This window comes from Aythya ferina, assembly GCF_964211825.1.
Source record: "Aythya ferina genome assembly, chromosome: 10".
NCBI lineage: Eukaryota > Metazoa > Chordata > Aves > Anseriformes > Anatidae > Aythya > Aythya ferina.
In genome coordinates this window covers 9,366,524-9,386,112 of record NC_140306.1, presented here as the reverse complement: position 1 = coordinate 9,386,112, position 19,589 = coordinate 9,366,524, and the positions used below count along the sequence as shown (strand labels likewise).

At 66.4% G+C, this 19,589-nt stretch overlaps 1 protein-coding gene across 7 annotated transcripts; it reads left to right on the top strand.

Moving 5' to 3' along the window:
- Positions 1 to 444: 444 nt before the first annotated feature.
- On the top strand, positions 445 to 18,874 carry USP19 (ubiquitin specific peptidase 19). 7 transcript variants are annotated; one of them, XM_084531035.1, is made up of 26 exons: positions 445 to 2,608; positions 4,221 to 4,277; positions 5,364 to 5,492; positions 6,025 to 6,158; positions 6,301 to 6,705; positions 7,037 to 7,304; positions 7,403 to 7,559; positions 7,666 to 7,737; positions 8,242 to 8,357; positions 8,653 to 8,867; positions 9,125 to 9,326; positions 9,406 to 9,539; positions 9,699 to 9,857; positions 9,945 to 10,055; positions 10,237 to 10,347; positions 10,496 to 10,597; positions 10,961 to 11,101; positions 11,253 to 11,371; positions 11,572 to 11,709; positions 11,801 to 12,165; positions 12,847 to 12,957; positions 13,458 to 13,674; positions 13,984 to 14,136; positions 14,227 to 14,390; positions 14,476 to 14,654; positions 16,297 to 17,423. In XM_084531035.1, exons 1-26 carry the CDS (start codon positions 2,500 to 2,502, stop codon positions 16,528 to 16,530), a joined length of 4,302 nt encoding a protein of 1,433 aa, XP_084387161.1. In that variant the 5' UTR covers positions 445 to 2,499; the 3' UTR covers positions 16,531 to 17,423. The 7 variants fall into 7 exon arrangements, with proteins under 7 accessions (XP_084387161.1, XP_084387164.1, XP_084387162.1 ...); XM_084531038.1 differs by having other exon boundaries at positions 6,298 to 6,705; positions 8,689 to 8,867; XM_084531036.1 differs by having other exon boundaries at positions 446 to 2,608; positions 6,298 to 6,705; positions 8,659 to 8,867.
- Positions 18,875 to 19,589: the final 715 nt, after the last annotated feature.

Below are 19,589 nucleotides of genomic sequence, written 5' to 3'. Positions count from 1 at the left end.
GTCACGGGGCTCGGGGCCTGTCTCCGGAGCGGGGCCCGCTCGGAACTTCGGTGCCGGCCGCGCGGGGCGGGGCGGAGCGGCGGGGCCGTGAGTGGGGGCGGGGCGGGGCCGGCACCGCCAACGGGGCCGGGAACGGGGCCGGGACCGGGAACGGGACGGGGAGGGGTGCACGGGGCGGGCGGAGCCGCCTCTCCCCGCCGCCGGCCTCCCCGCTCAGCCCCGCGGCCGCCGGGTGCCGCTCGGTGAGGCGCGGCCGGGAGCAGGCCGCGGGCACCGGGGTGGGGGGGGCGGGGAGCGGGGAGGGGCCGTGCCCGGTGCTGCCCCAGCCCCAGCCCCAGCTCCAGCCGTTACCGGCCCCGTTGGCGGCGGGGAGGCGGCCCCGGTTCCGTGCTCGCGGTGCCGGGACAAAAGGTGCGGGGCGGAGCGGGGCGGGGCGCGGGGAGGCGGCCCCGCGGCCGGGCTGTCCCCGCGTGCGGTGCCCGGGGGGTTGAGCCTCAGGGCTGAGCTCCCGGTAACGGCAGCGCCAGGAGCCCTGCGCCGGGGGCACCGGGGTGCTGAGCCCCGCTGCTGCCTGCCCGCTGCTCCCGGGGGGTGTCCGCCGTGGGGAGAGCAACCGGGGCTTTGCTGGCGCTTGAATGAAGCCCTGAGGCTCCCGCAACAGCCCCGGGCTGCTGCCAGCCCCGTTACACCGGGGGCAGCGAGCGGCTTCCCCCAAAGAGAACCCGCGGTCCCGGCAGCCCCCCTCAGCCCGCGGGACCCCACTCGGGGCTGGCTGTCACCGTCCTGCCTCGCACCCCGCCTCTGGAGGCAGCGGGGCCCGGCCCTGTGGCTGCTTCTCGTTTCCTGCCCCTCTGAGGTTTCCCCCTAGAAACAAAAGCCATCCAGCGGGCGCAGCTCGCCGGCGGTTGCCAAGCCTGGCGGAGCGTTTGGCACCCTGGGAATCGTTTTGTCGCTGTCCCACAGTGCCATTAGCAGGGACTAATGCCAGAGGGCCCGGCCCCGCTCAGCCCAGCAGCGTTTGCAGCTGCCAGGTCCCTTCTGGCCCCCTGGTGAGGCCAGAACCCGCGGTGCTGCTGCCTTACAGCGAGACCCGGAGCCTTCAGGGGGTGGTGCTGCTGCTGTCCCATGTCTGCTCCCTCCCCTCTTTGGGCTGACTGCGGGGCCTCGCTCAGCATCCCCTTCCCGGGTTGTTTCAGGCCTCCCTGCTGTGGGGTTTTGGGGCAGTTGGGGGCACCCAGCCCTCGAGCTTTGGAGTTGGTTTGGAGGGGTTTTGGTGGCTGGGACAGGTTGGCCTAAAGAGAAACACTCTGGGAGCAGAGCCTGCCGTGGGGCCGGGCTGCCCCAGCCGTGGGAGCGTGCCGTCACCTCCCTCTGGGGGCTGGTGGCTCTGACTCAAGGTTTGTGGCCGCTCGTTGCCACGGGGGTTTCTGGAACGCAAACGGCGCTGGGGACACTCCCGAGAGGGGCCACCAGGTCCGTGCAGGCACAGGGGTGACAGGGGACGGCTGCTCCCGCTGCAGGGGAGCCAGGCACAGCTCAGCAGGGCTCCGGGACACCTTCCCAACCCTCTGCTGGCTCCGTCTCCACGGGGACAGCTCCGGGAGGCCGCGGCAGCTCCGCTCTGTCCCGAGCACCTGAAGCAGAGCGGCCGGGCGCTGGGTCCCGCAGCTCGCAGACCCTGCCGGGGGGGGCACGCCCGGCCCTCTCTCCAGGCACGCCGAGCGCGGGTGTCTTGTTTCCAGCCGGGCCCTGCTGGCGCTGTCTGTAAAGCCGGCGGGAGATGAATATGCAAGGTGCTGGTGGGCGGAGGGAGGAGCTCGGGCCGTGCCAGGGAGGTTTGCTCGCCTCTGGCACAGGGGAGAGAGCGGCCCGGGCCTGCTGCTGCTGCTGCTCCCCCCCCCGCTTCCTTCTTAGGGCGGTTCTCTCTCCCGTAGCCGGCCTCTCACACGGGCACTGCCTGACCGAAATAGCAGCTGACCTGCCCCGTGCCCCGAGCCAGGCTGTCCCGGCTGACCCCGGGGGCTGGCTTGTATGGTTCGGGGCTCCCTTCACCCCCCTGCTCCCCTGGGTGCTGTTGTGGCAGGAGCCACGAGTGTTATGATTGTTTTCAGGGTTTGTAACGCCTGCCACGTACAGGAGGCTGCTGGTTGTGTGCTGGGGGCTTGGAGGAGCCCTCATTTTGGCAGCAAGCACTGCAGCAGCTGCGGTGAGGGGGGTGCCTGCGCCCAGCGGGGCTTTCCCCGCAGGTCACACGAGGGCATTGGTCCCGCAGGGCCCGGTGCCGGGGCAGGGAGCAGGGTCCTGATGTCATTGGGCCTCCTCTGCCTGCTCCTCCTGCCACGCCTGCTCTCTCCTCTCTTTAGGCCACTAGTTCCTTGCCAGAGAGTTTGACCACAGAGAGTCGCCAAGATAGCTGGGCCAGGAAGAAAACGTCGCACCCCTGACCCAGACTCCATCACCGACCCCGGCGGGCCGTTTGTGTCCTCCAAACGGCTGAAGATGTCCAGTAGCACCAATGCCCCCGGCCAGAGGAGAGTGTCTCGGGGCTTGGACGACGCCACCAACAAGAAGAAGCAGAAGGACCGAGCCAACCAGGAGAGCAAGGAAGGTGAGAGCCCCCACATGATGGTTTCTCGGCCCCCTGGGGTGGGATCCTGCAGCCATCTGCCGGGCTAAGCAGATTTAACTAATCGCTTCCTGTAACCCTGCCACGGGATCCTCTTTGGCACGGTGTCCTCCCCGGACCTGTAACCTCCTTTCTTTGGGTGCTGCTTAGCCCCAGGGATGTGAGGGAGGTCGGCTCCCTGCCCTCAGCTGAAGCCTGGAGCTGACGGTGGCTGTTTCCAGTCGCTGCTTTGGGCTAGGGGGAGCAGCCCGCAGCCCTGCAGGTGCCCTCGCAGCTGGACACGCTTCTGCTCCCCAGCCTGGGTGCCACAGGCGGGCGCAGAGCCTGCGGGTGGGGCTGTTGCCTCACCTTCACGGCGAGGCGAGGCGCCGAAACGGGCGCTCTGCAGCAGTTCCCTCCCCGGCCGCTGCGGATCCGATGACAAAAAGTGCTCCGGGTGCGGGCTGCTGCGCTGGGCGGGCAGCGCCTGCGGGCAGGAGGCAGCACGGGTTCCTCCTCCAGCAGTGGCCCTGGCAAATGGCTGGGATTCTGTGCCCGCCGCGTTCCGACTGCTGCAGCCTCAAAATAACCCAGTGATTTATAGGCCAAGGTAAAAGAGCGCTTACCCAGCTCTGCTGGAACGCTCCCCAGGGCGAAACCCCAGGGCACTGCGAGCACAGCGCCGCTGCCTCCTCTCTCTGCAGGGGCTGTGCTGCCTCCCGGGGCACCCACACCCAGCGTGGAGGGGCTCCTGCCCTCGTGGGGGCTGTGGTGTGGGCTGTGCTGCCTCCATCCCCTTTGTGCAGTGTAACAGGGGCTCCACCAGCAGCTGCAGTGGTCGAGGGAGATTTCCTGCTGCTCTGGAGCCTGCCGAGGAGGGCAGCGACAGCCCTGTGGGTGCTCTGGGGTGGAGACCGCAGCTCCCGTTGTCACTGGTTGCGTGCTTCAGGACAAGGTGCTGTCACGTTGACACCCTTTGCCTGTCAGCACAGCGCCCTGTGCGGGTGGAGCTGACCCTGAGACGCTGCTGGCTCTCAGAGGTAATTCTGCAGGGAGCAGAGATTAAGTGTCAGGTCCTAATCGGGACCTGCTCGGTTCCCCGGCCTGAGCTCAAGGAAGTTTTAGCCCTGGCTGCTGGCAGGCTGCACAGCACTGGGAATGTTAAAGTGCAGCTGGGCTGCCAGGTTCTCTCCTTACAGCAGGATGGGTTTGAGCACAACCAAACACCGGGCTCTCTGTGTAGGATCAAGGCAGAGCCTCTCCTCTGTGGCCCAGCAGAGACTTGGCAGGGCTCGCAGCCCAGTTACCACAAGCTCCGCAGCCAGACATGCCTCGAAGCAGCGCTGCCTGCCCGGCGCAGCGAGGTTGTTTTGCTCCCACTCTGCAGAGGAGTGGGGGGCACGGCACCCGTTGTGGGGTCTGGCTTGCTGCGGGCAGGGCTCGGGGCTGTAGGGGAGGTGGAAGGGGCAGAGGAAGGAAACGAGCAGCGCGTGCAGAATGGAAATCCTGGGCAGAGGTCTGGCGCTGTGTGATATTTGGGGTGTCGGAGTGCCAGCCCGTGCTCTGAGGTGCCAGAACAACAGACCCACCTGCGCTCTGCTTCTCTGCCCACCAGTGTCTCGCCCTGAGCCCGAGCAGGCTGAGACCCCCCAGGAGAGGGACTCGGAGGAGGGTAAGTGGAGGTGTGAGCTGGCTGCCAGTGCATGGCCACCGAGCGCCCTTGCCGAGGGACCCGGAGCTCTCACCTTGTCGTTGCCAGAACTAACCCGAGTGCTCCCTCGCCCCGTGCTCCTCCTAACAGGGTGCAGCCTCCCCAGAGCAGGGCACGTGTGGTGGGCAGGGCCCTCTGCAAAGGAGAGGCCCCAGGGCACGTGGCAGGCAGCTCCTGGCCCGGGTGTCACGGTGCCCCTGAGCACAGCCCCGGGATATCTTTGTTGCCAGCATCCTCCTGCTGGTTTCTGGGCGGAAAGGTCCCTGGCCACGTCACCCATCAGGTGCTGCTGACTGTTTTTGCCTTGGCTCCACGTCCCCACCTTGAGACGGGCAGAGTAGAGCCCCATCCTGACACAGAAAGTGGAACTAAACCAAACGGCAATGAAGGAAACGTCAGCTTTTTTTTTTTTGCCTTTGGAGATTTTAGGATGCCACCTGGCCAGCCCTGGAGCCTGGCAGACACCTGATGGGGCTGTGTGTGCAGGGAGGGATGCTGCTGTACTGTTTTTTTCCCTGGACGAGATGCTTTTGCCATGCTGGCTGGCCCACCCGTGTTTCAGCCGCGTTAGCGGCGCCTACCTGGCAGGAGTACAGTGCTCTTGATGACTGCAACTGAGCTGCCCGATTTGCATATGCAAAGGGAAGTGGCAATTTCTGGTTGTGGTCAGAGTCCACTTGAATCCCCCAGAGTAAATTCTGTGGCTTCCTCGTTCCCTGGGAAAGCAGCGATCGCTTTGTAGCTGGCAGGAGCCGCCCCTTCTTCCCAGCCGTGGCGCCGCACGTGACTGGGCCAAGCCTTTCTGCCTTCTGATCTCTCTGGTTCCCACTGGGATTCACCTGACCTGCTGCAACACGTGCTCAGGCCCTCGTTCGTGGCCTGATAAGAGCGGGTTCCAAGTGCCTCGGTTTGTTGGCATGCTCCGTGTCCTCCGTGCTGACCTCCTTCAAGCAGACGTGCGTCCGGGCTCGTGCTCCCCTGCCCAGGTGTGTGTGCACCGTGGCCTCGTGCCCCGGACTGGCGTTAACGCTTTCCTCCCTCTCGCAGAGCTGCTGCTGGACTGGAAGCAGAACGCTGACGAGATCATTGTCAAGCTGAACTTGGGCAGCGGGGCTCTGAAGGTGGAGGACGTGGATGCCGCTTTCACCGACACCGACTGCGTGGTCAAACTGCCAGGTATGGGCAGCAGAGCAAATATTTTTCCAGCAGGGCTTGGCGTGGCTGCGGGCTGGATGTGGGGCTGCTCCAGGCCAGCACGAAACCTTTCCTTCAGAGGCAATGCCCTGCTGTCAGCTGGCACTGCTCCAGCCAGGCTGATAGGAGAGCAGCGTAAAAGAAGAAGGGTGGAGGGCTGGGGGGCAGGATCCGGCTCCTCTCTGCCAAGCGAACAGGTGCCCGCTGCCGTGCTGCCTGCGGCTGTCCCCTGCTCGCTGGGGAGATCGAGTCGGCGCTGGGTATCCCTTGGAAAAGTGTCTGTGCCCCTGGGGCAGGGAGACACAGGGCCTTCCCTCCGGGAAGGAGGCCAGCCAGATGTACAAAGCAAACCCCAGGGAGCTGGCGTTACCCTGAAGGCTCCTGGGGTGTGGTGGCAGCCTGCCTGCGGCCTCTCTGGCTCTGGGCGAGCGCTCTTCTGGCCCCTGGGGCAGGTGAAAGAGGGCCGTGGGTTGGGTGGACTGCTGCCTGAGGTGCCGGCCCTCTTTGACTGCAGATGGGCGCCAGTGGAGCTGTCAGTTCTACGAGGAGATCGAGGGCTCCTGCAGCAAGGTCCAGTGCAAGAAGGGCAACTTCCTGCAGCTGGTGCTTCAGAAGAAGATCCCGCTTCACACCTGGACTTCGCTTCTGGTAAGAGGAGGGGGGAGCTCTGCCTTTTGGGGGACTGTGGGCAGCCTGGCAGAGCTGGCTGAGGGAAGGGGCGGTGAGGGTCAGGCGCTGCAAAGAGCTGCCTGCACATCTCCCCTCTGTGCTGCCCTGCTTTTGACAGAAGAGAAGGAAGGATGGATCCAAAGAGCTGGCCAAAGGGGCCATGTGCTGGGAGAACGGGAAGGAGAAGGCTGCTGCTGCAGAGCTGGCCCCAGAAGAGCCCCGGGCTGAAAGCACAGAGCCACCGAGGACCCGGCGGGAGCCCTCCAACCCCAAGCGCGCTCAGGGAAGAAGCGAGGCCCTGGGAGGGAAAAGCCCAGCCAGCCCAGGGACGCAGAGTGGCCCCAGCGCCAAGCGGGCAGTTTACCTCAAAGTGGCTCCAACCGAAGACGAGCCCAATGCCAGAGTCACCGGCAGCGTGGAGCCCAGCAAGGGGCACGGCGGGAGGGCTGGCAGCCGCCGCAACGGCAGAGCCGGCCAGGGCGATGCGCCCACGGCCCTGGCTGACCTCGCACCACCACTGGAGAAGGTACCTGAGGACCTGGCTGGTCCGTGCTCCCCCAGCCCTCGTGTAGAGGCACGGCCCTGCGGGATGAGATGGGCTCCTGGGCGCCTTGGGTGGTGCTGAGGGCTGCTTTGGGCCTGGCTGTGGTGGAGGATGGGGTGAAATAAAGTCCAGGGCTTGGTAACTAACACTGCCCCAGGCAGGGGGAACCTGCAATCGCTGGGCTGAGGCTGTGGAGCTCAGGGGTCCAAGCAGGGCAGGTGGGATGTGTGGGCACGGTGAGGCTGTGCCTGCCTGGCTGGGGCACATGGCTGTGAAGTTGTCTCTTCTTCACCGCTTCCTTTTTCCTCAAAAGGCTGTGGTTTTGGCCAAGGAGACCGTTCCCGTGGAGATGCCACCTCTTGCAGCCACCACAGAGGTGTTCCCCCACCGCGTTGCCACCTGTGTGGAGAAGAGAGTCCTGCAGCCGAGCAGCCCCGCCGAGGCCTCGCGGGGCCGGGACTGCGCGTCCGTCCTGGGGGAGAGCTCCAAGGCCATCCCTGCAGCCACCCCTCCCCTGGGCAGGGACGGTGAGAAGAGGGACTGGTCCAAGGACGACGTGGCTCTGGAAGCAGCAGCTGATGGTGAGTGGCTGGAGCCCACGGGTGTCCCTAGGCTGGTTTGGTTGGGAAGGACATGCTTGCAAGGAGGGTAACCTCTCTCCGTGGCTTTCCTTGCTCAGAGCCAGAGCCTTTTGTGAGCCTGACCTTTGTCAAGAATGACTCGTATGAGAAAGGCAATGACCTGGTGGTGGTGCACGTCTACGTGAAAGAGATTCACAAGGAGACTTCCAAGGTTTTGTTTCGGGAGCAAGACTTCACATTGGTGTTCCAGACGAGGTACGAGCGTGCCTTGGGATGGCACCAAGCTGATGCAGAGCTCCTGGCTGCATCCAGGCTGCTCTGTTTGTTCACCTCTTTTCACTTGATTCTGATTTCTTTGCAGCGACGTAAACTTCCTTCGCCTCCACCCTGGTTGCGGGCCCCATACGGTGTTCCGGTGGCAGGTGAAGCTCAGGTATGGTCCCAAATTTCCAGCCAGCACCGGGGTGAGGGAGCTGAGAACTGGAGCAGGAACCGGTCCCAGCTGGCCGCTCTGTGCAGGGCACAATCACTTCAGCAGCTGGGCTCGCAGCCACGATCTGCATTTCTCACACCGTGCTGCACCAGGTGCTCCAGACCTGGGATGGTGGCAGAGAAGGAAATCCCAGCGCTTCCTTGCCTGCAGTCTGCCCGCAGCCTGATCTGGAGCTCTCGTGGGCAGAGCCAGACCAGCCTGTGTGCGCTCTGCTGGGGTGTCCTGCTAGAGGGGGCATGTGGAGTCGGGCAGAACGGATCTGCTGGGAATGGGGCCCTCTGCGTGCTGTGTGCCTGGGCTTGGGGACGTCTGTCCTGCTTGATGAAGGCCCCCTTGGGGTTGACACTAGTCAGGAGGCTGTGGCCCTACCCAACAGAGGCTTTTTAGCATCTTTGAAGCTTCTGGGGAGTCTGGGGCACTCCTCACTTGCTGCCTGTCTTGCAGGAACCTCATTGAGCCGGACCAGTGCACGTACAACTTCACGGTGTCTCGCATTGATGTCTGTCTGAAGAAACGCCAGAGCCAGCGCTGGGGCGGGCTGGAGGCTCCGGCCACACGAGGTCTGCACCCTGCCTTCTCCTCGTGCTACCTGCCTGCTGGGCGCCTTCCTCACCTCCAGCAATGCCTGGATGGCACCGGGCCCTCTGGCACGGGGTTGTGGGGAGGGAGAGGGATGAGAGGTGCGGGGCAGGTGGGCCAAGTGCTGGGGAAGGGCACTGCTGCTCCCCTCCCTCGCTGGGAAGAGGGGAGGGCGAGAGCCTGCGTGCGTGTGTGAGCATGGGCTGAGCAGCTCAGCCCTGCCGTGGGCAGCCCGCGGTGCTGCTAACCACAGGCCCACCCTTCCCCCTTTTTAAGGTGCAGTGGGTGGTGCAAAGGTTGCCATGCCTACAGGCCCTACCCCTCTGGATAAGACCCCCCCGGGCAGTAACCAGCACCCCCTGTCCAGCAAAGAGGAAGCCCGAGCCAGCGACAAAGAGAAGCCACGCGTCGAGGATGGGGGTCTGGACGGTGTGGCAGCCCGTACGGCCCCAGAACACGTGGCGGTGAAGCAAGAGCCTCACATCCCCTCGGTGAGTGGAGCTGTGCCGTGTTTCACCTGGCTGGGGGGCAAGTGGGGGGCAGCAAACTGTTCTGGAGGTGGCGGTGCTCCTGGCAGAGCTGGCAGAACTGGGGACAGCAGTTGTCCTGGCTGTCCCGATCCTGGTGGGAGGTGGTGTGTGGCTCCAGACCAGCCCTGTCTGCGGGGTGCCTCGGTTAGTCAGGTTCCTGCGGTGTTCCCAAAGACCCCTGGCGCGCAGCACCCTCACACCCAGCTCTGCTTTGACAGCCCAAACCGACCTGCATGGTGCCCCCCATGACGCACAGCCCCGTGAGCACCGAGAGCGTGGAGGACGACGAGGATGAGGACGAGAAGAAGAAGGTGTGCCTGCCCGGCTTCACGGGGCTGGTGAACCTGGGCAACACCTGCTTCATGAACAGCGTCATCCAGTCGCTGTCCAACACCCGGGAGCTGCGCGATTACTTCCACGGTGAGCACACGCCTGGAGCCCAGCAGAGCCCAGCCCCGGGGACAGTTCAGCCACCCTCACTCTCCTCCATCTCTTACAGATCGGTCCTTCGAGTCGGAAATCAACTACAACAACCCACTGGGGACGGGGGGCCGCCTGGCCATCGGCTTTGCCATGCTGCTGCGGGCGCTGTGGAAGGGCACTCACCATGCCTTCCAGCCCTCTAAACTCAAGGTAGGCACCGAAGCTCCCCAGGAGCTGCCGGCTGCTCCTCAGCTGGGGGTTCCCAGCGCTCCCCTGAGGGCCCCGGGCTGTCCTGGTGCTCTGTGAGTGGGGTGGGTGCAGGTTTGTTTGTGCGTGGGGCCAGCAGGGCTGACGGCTGTGCTCCCCCAGGCGATCGTGGCCAGCAAGGCCAGCCAGTTCACTGGCTACGCCCAGCACGATGCTCAGGAGTTCATGGCCTTCCTGCTGGATGGCCTGCACGAGGATCTCAACCGCATCCAGAACAAGCCCTACACAGAGACCGTCGACTCAGATGGGAGGCCCGATGAGGTAAAGATGCACCTGGGAGCGCTGGGTGCTGCACGGCAGCCCCGTCCCCTGTGATTTAGGGCAGCGCTGAGCCCTTTCTCCCTGCAGGTGGTAGCTGAGGAGGCTTGGCAGCGACACAAGATGAGGAATGACTCCTTCATTGTGGACCTATTCCAGGGCCAGTACAAATCCAAGCTGGTGTGCCCAGTCTGTTCCAAGGTAGGGCAGCTCTGGAGGCCCTGCCTCTGTCCTGGCTGTGCCTCAGGCTCCAGCCCCCACTCGTAGACCCTCAGAGCACGACTCACGGGGCAGGGGCAGCTCTCAGGCCTGCTGGGACCGCTGCCCTGCTGATCTCAGCCACAAACAGCTCCCAGTACTGAGCGTGCTTTCATGCCTGCAGGTGTCCATCACCTTCGACCCCTTCCTGTACCTCCCCGTGCCCCTCCCCCAGAAGCAGAAGGTGCTGACTGTCTACTACTTTGCAAAGGAGCCGCACAAGAAACCTATCAAGGTAAAGGACCCTGACTGTCCTGGGGAGGTAGCCTGAGAGGGCTCTTGGAGGTGCCACGGGTCCTGTGCCAGCGGGCTGAGCCTCATGCGAAGCCAAGGCCCACGTGCCTTGGTGTGGCATCACTAACGGGGCGCTTTCCTTGTGGCAGTTCCTCGTGAGTATCAGCAAGGAGAACTCCAGTGCCATGGAGGTACTTGACTCGGTGGCCCACAGTGTGCGTGTGAAACCAGAGAACCTGCGCCTGGCAGAGGTGAGAGGGCTCCAGCTGGCCAGGAAGCGATGGACTGTTCTTGTGGGTGCCCCTGGGTCGCCCACAGAAAGCGTTGCCATCAGCAGCCCCTTTTCCACGGGGGGATTTTGTCCACGGGTGGCAGTGTCGTGTGCTGGGTGCTGCCGGGCAGATCCCTGCTCAGCAGGGCAGGGCCACAGCAGTGGGGCAAGCGGTGCCACCCTGGTGGGGTGGTGAGCAGAGCACAGCATCCCTGTGGTGCTGCTGTCCCCACAGTTCAGGGGGGGGCTCAGATCTGTGCCTTCCTAGGGAGAGGAAGAGCAGGGCGGCCCTCTGAGCACGAGGCAGCCCTCACATGGCTCCGTTCCACTGCTTTCCTGGCAGGTGATCAAGAATCGCTTTCACCGCATGTTCCTGCCGTCCCACTGTCTTGACACGGTCTGCCCCACGGACCTGCTGCTCTGCTTCGAGGTGCTGTCCCCAGAGCTGGCCAAGGAGCGGGTCGTGGAGCTGCAGGTCCAGCAGGTGAGCAGGGGGGAGGCGCTCAGGGAGGCTGAACGGGATGGGGAGAGTAACAGAAGGGCTTGCACAAAGGGCTGACATACCAGGGTAACATACCAAGGGCCTGCCGAGCCCAGGTGCCCTCCCATGCCCAACGGGGTTCTTTCTCCTGCAGCGTCCACAGGTACCCAGCGTCCCCGTTGCCAAGTGTGCAGCCTGCCAGAAGAAGCAGCTGTCAGAGGAAGAGAAGCTCAGGCGCTGCACGAGGTGCTACCGAGTCGGTTACTGCAACGTGTGAGTTGGCTGGGTGCCTGCCGGGGAGGCAGGGAGGGTCTCCTGCTCTGACGGGAGAGCTCAACCCACGGGGAGGGGGTGGGATGGGCCCGGCCTTTGGGACGGAGCCAGTCTGGCTCTGAGCGCTCCCCTCACCCCAGCTGCACCCCTCCAGCCTTACTGAGCTCCCGCCGGGCTCACGGGGGCTGTGTGTGTTACAGGGCATGCCAGAAGACACACTGGCCAGACCACAAGGCTTTGTGCCGCCCTGAGAACATCGGTTTCCCCTTCCTCATCAGCGTGCCGGAGTCCCGCCTCACCTACGCCCGCCTGGCCCAGCTGCTGGAGGGCTACGCGAGGTGAGGGGGCAGGGAAGGGGGGGGGCTGCTCCTGCCTGACCCCAGCCCAGCCCCGTGCCCGGCCTGCCGTGACCGTCCCCTCCTTGCCCAGGTACTCGGTCAGCGTGTTCCAGCCTCCCTTCCAGCTGGGGCGGATGTCACCAGAGCAGGGGCTGCAGCCGCTGCTCCCCGACAAGCCGGAGCCCCTGGCCAAGAGCAGCTGCACAGCCGCCACCTCTGCCCCCGAGCTGGGGGACGGGGACAGGGCGTCCGGCCTCCTGCAGGAGCCCCCGCTCTCGCCGGCCGTGCCCGAGCTGCATCCAGAGCTGGGTGACAGCAGCACCGTCCGCAGCAAGGTCCTGGCAGCCAGGAGTTCCCTGCTGAGCTTGGATTCCGGCTTCTCCGAGCACGTGGAGTCGCAGGGCGACAGCTGCTGCGAGAAGGAGCCGTCCTATGAGAGAGCCCTCAAACCCGAAGGTAAGAGGTGCTGCAGTGCTAACCCTCTCTGTGCCAGGAGCCCGGACGTCCCCCGGGAAAGACAGGGAGCAATTCTCCTTCCCTGCTGTGGTGGGAGGCCGCCCCATCTGTGTTCTCCACGTGGCTTGGTCCGGAGATCCCTGCAGGCATCCTGGAGGCCGTGGGAGCCGTGTTTTGGCGGCGCTGCCCCACCTGGAATGCCTGCCAGCCCACGCTCTGCCCTGCCCTGGCAGAGCCCGTGCGGCACAGCAAAGCCCTGACTTGGGAGGAGGCCGGGCTGTTGCGGGAGAGGGGCGGGGAGGCAGGGGCTGCCAGAGTCCCGTGGGAGGCTGAGCCCCTGGGGGCTGTGAGCGCCTCGTTTCCCTCGTTTCCCTCATTTCCCTCGCTCTGACTCAGCTGCACGGGAGCAGCCTCTCGCGCTTGGCCGCCCGGCTGTCACGTTTCCAGCCACTCGTCTCAGGATGGCAGCAATGTGCAGAGAAGGGGCAAGGCAGGCAGGCAGAGGGAGCGCAGCTTGCCAGGGGCAGGCGCCTGCTAAAAATAGTCAAGGACACTGGGCACGTGGTTGTGTCCCTGCAAGGCCGTAGCATGTGAGGTGGGGGTGGGGGCACTGCGAATTCTTGGCCCCTATGCAGGGCGGGCGGGCAGTGCCACCAAAGATCTGTCCCTGCCTGTCCGCAGCTGCCATCCCTGGGTACCAGCACACTCCAGACTCGCTGAGCGCCCGCGCCACGCAGTTCTACATCAACAAGATCGATGCCACCAACAAAGAGTACAAGCTGGAAGATAAAGGTGAGCCCAGAGCCCCGGGGAGATCCCATTTCTTCCCTTGTGGCCTCTGGCAGAGAGAGTGGTGGTGGATCTTCCTGGCCAGGGAGCGAGAGGCTCCTGGCCCAGAGAGCTGTTGGTCCCAGGACAATAAAAGCTGCGTCTGGCATGGGAGCTGGTGCCTGCTGCCTGGAAGCTCTTCTCAGGCACAATGCGCCTGTTCCCCTGAGCAAATAGACCCGTTCCCCTCAAGCCCCTGCACCCACAGAGGGACAGTGATCTCTGTGGCTGGGTCACCTGTCTGAAGAGATGCTGGTCACATAAACACTGCCAGGAGCACTTCTCACACTGGCTGTGGGGCGCTGCCACCCTGGGCTGGGGAACCTGGCAGGGATATTTGTGCCCTCCTGGCCCTGCTGTGTGTTTATCCTACCCATCTGGGCTGGGCAGGGCTGCTCCTAGTCCAGGCAGGGCGGCGTGGCCTGGCCGGGGGGCAGTCGTGTGAGGTGTGCCCCCCCCGACAGGTGACGCCCCCCTGGAGCTGACAGACGACTGCTCCCTGGCCCTGGTGTGGAAGAACAACGAGCGCCTCAAGGAGTTCGTGCTGGTGGAGTCCAAGGAGCTGGAGTGCGTGGAAGACCCGGGCTCAGCCAGCGAAGCGGCGCGGGCTGGCCACTTCACCCTGGAGCAGTGCCTCAACCTCTTCACCAAGCCCGAAGTCCTGGCCCCGGAGGAAGCGTGGTGAGGACGGCGGCGCAGCGCGTTCCAGCCCGCGGGCCCAGGCAGCAGCGGGGGTTTCCCGGGAGCTGCCCGCTCCTGCACGCCCTTTCTCCTGGCAGCCAGGAATGCTGGGCTGCGTGCTGGGGAGGGAGGCCAGGAGCCAGCAGGGAGCCACGCCAGCGCTCCGCGGGGCTGTGCTGGCCTGCCCGTGGCAGGGGGGGTGGAGATGTCCCTCACTGCTCCCCCTGATCCACGCGTGGGGGAGTGCGGCGTGGGGCGCAGACACCCGAGGCTCTCCCCACGTTGGTAACGAGCACGCACTTCCCGCAGGTACTGCCCCAAGTGCAAGCAGCACCGCGAGGCCTCCAAGCAGCTGATGCTGTGGCGCCTGCCCAACGTCCTCATCATCCAGCTCAAGCGCTTCTCCTTCCGCAGCTTTATTTGGAGGGACAAGATCAACGACATGGTGGACTTCCCCGTCCGGTGAGAGCTCGGGGGACGATCTGGGGACGGCGCTGCGGGTGCTGCCCCGCCGCCTGGCCTCTCCCTGACCGTCCCCTCGTCCCTCCCTAGGAGCCTGGACCTGAGCAAGTTCTGCATCGGCCGGAAGGGCGAGCAGCAGCTGCCCATGTATGACCTGTACGCTGTGATCAACCACTACGGAGGCATGATCGGCGGGCACTACACGGCGTACGCCCGCCTGCCCAACGACAAGAACAGCCAGCGCAGTGACGTGGGTGAGGATCAGCTGCCCTCGCCGCCCCCCTTTCCTTCCCCCGCAGCTGGCGACGCTCTCCTTGCTTAACCCTTCTCTCCTCGCAGGCTGGCGGCTCTTCGATGACAGCACAGTCACCACCGTGGACGAGAGCCAGGTGGTAACCAGATACGCCTACGTCCTCTTCTACCGACGGAGGAACTCTCCTGTGGAGAGACCCCTGCCCGGGCACCCCCCAGACCACCGAGCCGAGCGCACCCCCTCTGCCGAAGCTGCTGCCAGTCAGGTGAGAGCTCGCGTCCCTCCCAGCGCCGATGGAGCCGCAGAGCCTTGAAACGTGCATGCGCCCGCCTGCAGGGCCCCGCGGAGCCCGGCGCAGTCGTGGTTTGGTGCCTGCCTCTCCTTGAGACTGAAGAGCTTGTGCCAGCTGGGCTGTGGGGTCTGACTTGTCCTGTTGCGACCGTGATCTTGGGATGGGTGAATCCCAAAGGGACGGTGGGAGAGTTGGTTCCAGCCACGGGGCTGGGAGCGCTGGTGGGAGGGCACAGAGCTGCGCTGGGGCATCAGAGCAGGAGGGAGCCGGGCTCTGCACTGCGCCGGGAAGGACTGAGAGCAGCAGATCAGGAGCTGGCTGCACCAGGAAGCAGCCTCCTCGGGGCAGGGTGGGGGACGCTTTCTGCTGGGACCCAGCCCAGGGCCACGCTGGGTGCAGAAAAGGCAGCTGCCAGCACCAAGCCAGAGGCCTGCAAGCCTCCGCAAGGTGCTGCCGAGAAACCTGCCGGAGCGAGCTGTGCTGCAGGGCGGGCTGGGAGGGGTGGGCACTTCCAGCACGTACCGACGGGGACTGGTTGGACTGTTCTCTGCCGAAATGTCAAAAAAAACAAAGGCTTAGGCTGGGGGTGCAGCACGTCGCCTGCCTGCCAGGCTCCCCTGGGTCGCTGTGCTGCAGCCCTTTCCACGGTGCTGGCCCCCCGGGGGCTGAGGACAATGCTCAGCTGTGGCACAGCCCAACGCGTGCGCCCCTTGGGGCTTTCTTGCCCAGCCCAGGCTGCCGTCACGCAGCTGTGGGTTGGGCGGCTCGGCTCTTCTTCCCAGCTGGGGCCCGGAGCTGCCTGTGGGGCCAGGAGGGGCTGTGAGCGCCCCGGAGCTGCCCCGCGAGCTGCGGGTGGCCTGGGTCATAGCAAGGCTGCTCCATGCATACTGCACTGCCCGTGGGAGGCCCCCACAGTGCCGGGGATCACCGTGTGCCCCGCAGCTCACCGGATCCCCCCGGGGCCCATCGGGGTGCTGGCAGCGCCGGATCCTGCACGGTGCTGGTGTGCGTTGGATGTGCTGGGGCTGAGCGGGTCCCTGACCCCCCGGGACCACCTGCACCTTCCTGAGTGCCCTCGGAGACCTGCGTCCTGATTGGCCACCCGCATGATCACCGGCACAGCGAAGGGCTGGGCTGCGATTGGCTGCCTGCAGGAATCCACTGGGAAGCTGGGCTGCGATTGGCTCTGGAGGGATCCCCACCCGCCGAAGGAGAGCTGGGACTGGTTGTGCCGCCGCCGCGCCTCCTACCCTGATCTACGCCCCCATTGGCCGCCACCTGAACAATCCCCTTGGGATCACCACAGCCGGCCTCCGATTGGCTGCTGCCCGCCCCCTCGCCTGCCTGGATCCACCAATAGCAGAGCTCCAACTCCACCGGGATCCAGCCGCCGGCTCCCTGCAGCCCTGCGAAGACGCCGCCCGGCAGCCCCGGCCGCGCCGCGAGCACCGGCAGCCCCCAGGAGTTGCAGGGGCGGGCGCGACCGCGCTGCATGGGGAGGCGGGGGCTGGTGGGGCACGGGACTGGGCTCGCAGGCAGCCGCCTGCCCCGGGGGATGGCGAGGGGTGTTGCCCGTTGTGTTCTGCAAGTGCTGACGCAGGTTTCCACATCGCAGGCTTCTCTGATCTGGCAGGAACTGGAGGCTGAAGAACAAGAGCTGCAGCTCGAGGCTCCCCAAAGGCCTGCGAGAAACTCCTGGAGGCCCCGTGGCCAGAAGAGGAGTCCGGGCACCCCCCAGCACCCGGACGAAGGCTGCGTCAGATACTTCGTCCTGGCCACCACGGCCGCAATCGTGGCTCTCTTCCTCAACGTGTTCTACCCGCTCATTTACCAGACCCGCTGGAGATAGGCACGGGCACATAGCCAGCTGCAGGAGCGGGGCCGCCGGGGCACGCGCCGTGCCAGGACGCCGCGCGACGAAGACGTCAGGCGGCAGGACAGAGCCCTCTGGGAAGGACTCGCCCGCTGAGGGCACCATCGGGCCTCGCCGAGGGAAACGTGGGGCCGTCGGCTCCTGCCTGTCTGCTCTGGCATCCCCCGTGCCAGCTGGCACGGCCGCCTGGCTGGCCCGCAGCCGTGCCAAGGCACAGCCCGGAACCAGGATCCCCTCAGCCCTCCCTCGCCCTGGCTGCGGGCTCCGAGCAGGGCTGGCCCCACGGCTACGTGCCGCTCAGGAAGGGACAGTGCCGCTGCCCCGGGGAACTCCGCCTGTCTCCGCTCACTCCTGGGAACGAGCAGTGCCCTGCCCCGAGGCTGCTGCGAGGACAGGATGCCCTGACACGGTCCACGGTCCAGCTGCGCGTGCCGCTGCGCTGCTTCAGGAGCCTCGTGTTCTCCAGAGCTGGCACGAGATGCGTCCCCCGGGCCACAGTTGTCCCTTGTGCTGGGACGGGATGGGCTCGTCACCAAGGGCTTATGAACTTCCCTGCTCACCCGGAGAGCTCAGCAGCACCCAGGCAGCCCTGGGGGAGCCTGGCAGACGGCGCTGGGACACCTGTGGCAAGCACGGACCTGCGGGGGCTGCACCTGCCTGCGTCCAGGGGGGGCCGGGTCTCTGCTGTGTGCCCCGGCGTGGGGCTGGGGGCAGCACCTCGGTTCTGAGGGCTCTGTGCTGCGGGAGAGGCGCGGGGCCAGGGCCGGCAGGTAGGACCCAGGCTGCAGGAGGGCGGTGTCTCGCGGCGGTGCTGGCAGCGTTGCTCTCCTGCGTGCTGGGGGGGTGTTAATAAAGGCAGGTTTTCCAAAGAGACGTGGCCCCCCTCTCCTGTCTGATGGCAGCCCGGCTCCAGGCACGGGCTCTGTACCGCAGCCAGCTCCAGCCCCCCACCAGGTGCCCGTAACCTCCCTGTGCTCGTGTCCCTCTCCAGCCCCCTGTGCTGGCCCCGCGGCCCCAGCCCTTGCAGGAGCCCTGCCCTAGGCTCTGCTGGGTGCAGCAGGCTCCGGGCACAGCCCTACCTGCCCCTCCCGTGGGGCCCTGCCCGTGGGGCAGCAGCTGCAGCACGTGCAGGGTGCTGGGGGGCCGGCGGCGCGCTGTCCCGCGGGGCTGGGACAAGGGCTGCAGCGCCGGCGGTGTCTGACATTGAGACGTGTTGCCCTTGGCTGAGCGGTGCTCGGGTGTGTTTGGGTTTGCGAGGTGACTTCAGAGCCCTGTGACTTCCGTTCCGTCTCCGCTGCTGTCCTGGCGGCAGTGCCCTTGGCTGTCTCAGGAAGGATGCTCAGCAGGAGCACGCTTCTCCGGGACTTCTGCCTGGGGCCCCTTCCTCACAGGGCAGGGGGGGGTTGAGCCGGGCTGCGGGGGCCCCCCGGCTCCCCCCTCCTCAGCCCCACGCCCCTCCTGCAGCTCCCCACGCGCGGGTCCCAGCGCGGTGAGCCCTGCGGTCAGGAACTGCTTGTCCTGGAACAGTCGCCTCATTGTCTGCTGCCCCGCGGCCCGTGGCTTCCCCCGCGCGCCCACGGCGTTGGCCTCGTGGGGCTGAGTCAGCGCCCGGCGCCTCTGGGGTGACCTCTGCTCCTGCTGGGGCTGCAGCCCGGGGCTCAGGGCCTGCTGCCTGCACCTGCCTGCCTCCGGGTGGGGGTCCCGGCTCTGGACACCCCCCTGAAGCCCTGCACTGCGTGTGAGACCCAGGCAGGGGTCAGCGCCCACCCCCTGGCTCGCTGCTGCTGGCCCCGTGCCGTGCTGGGACGCTGTTCCACCCAGCCCACGCTGCGGCAGCCCGGGGGCAGCGGTGCTGGACAGGGCGAGGCAGCGGCAGCGGGGCTGGGCTGAGCGTGCCGCAGCCTGGCTCTCCTCGCTCGGGCAGGTCTCCGGGGCTGCTCCGGGCTCGCTGCCTTCCCCCCTGCCCCGCTTCACCCAGGAGCCCGCTCTGCGGGGCCTTGGCCGGGAGGAGAGGGGCAGGCAGCGCCGCGCTCTCCAACTCACGGCCACCTTCTGCTTGCAGGGACTGACCCCGGTGCCGTTCGGATCCGGCCTGGCCCCCGAAGGAGCCCCGGCGCTGGCCGCAGAAGGCCTCCCCGAGCGCTTCGCCAGCCCCGCCGAGCGCCCGGCCCCCTCCTACAGCAGCATGGAAGAAGTCGACTAGGGCGTCGCGGGCACCCGCCCCGGGGGGTGCGGGCCGGGCCGGGCACCGGGGAGGAGGAGGGGGGGCGGGCGGGGGTCGGGGCTTGTCCTGCTCTCATTAAACTCGCTGAACTCCGCTCGCCTCCGCTGCCTGCTGCGTGGCCCCGCGGCCCCTGGGGTGCTGTGGCACCTGCTGCTCCCCCGTGCTCCTCACAGCCCAGGGTGTCTGGTGTGCCTCGTGTCCCCTGGTGCTCCCTGCTGTCACCTGACGTCCCTCCGAGCCTCGTGGCTCTCAGCACACCCTGCTGTGTCGGTGGACACTTGGTGTGCCTTGCTGCCCTTTGCTGTCAACTGGTGCTCTATATGGCCTGGCGTGCCCTACGGCCCCAATGTGCCTGTAGTGCCCGCTGTGCCTGTAGTGCCCCGTGTCCTCTGCTGTTCCCTACGGCCCCACTGAGCTCGTAGTGCTTGGTGGCCTCTGGTGTCCCCCACGGCCATGGTGCACCTGTAGTGCCCGGTGTCTCCCGGAGTTCCCCACGGTCCCGCGGTGCCTTTAGTGCCCGCTGTCCCCCGGTATCCCCCACACCCTCAGTGCAAACTTAGTGCCCGGTGTCCTGGAGTTCCCCGCGGTCGCGGAGTGCCTTCACTGCCCGGTGTCCCCCGGTATTCCCGGTGCCCTACAGCGCGCCCTCAGCGCGCCCTATGTCCCCGCTGCGCCCCCCCGCGCGCTTTGCGCCCTCGCCGCCGGGGACGCCCCATTGCCCCGTGCCCCGGGCGCGCCCCGGTGCCGGTGCCGGTGCGGCGAGACTGCAAGTCCCGGCAAGCCGCGGGCGGGCGGCGCGGCCAATGGCGCA

Bases quoted from the DNA above. Each gene is read 5' to 3' on its own strand.
- USP19 (XM_084531040.1), top strand. From the start codon at position 2,500: ATGTCCAGTAGCACCAATGCCCCCGGCCAGAGGAGAGTGTCTCGGGGC. The intron at 2,609-4,220 runs GTGAGAGCCCCC...TCTGCCCACCAG, and splicing joins CAACCAGGAGAGCAAGGAAG to TGTCTCGCCCTGAGCCCGAG. The intron at 11,372-11,571 runs GTGAGTTGGCTG...TGTGTGTTACAG, and splicing joins CGAGTCGGTTACTGCAACGT to GGCATGCCAGAAGACACACT.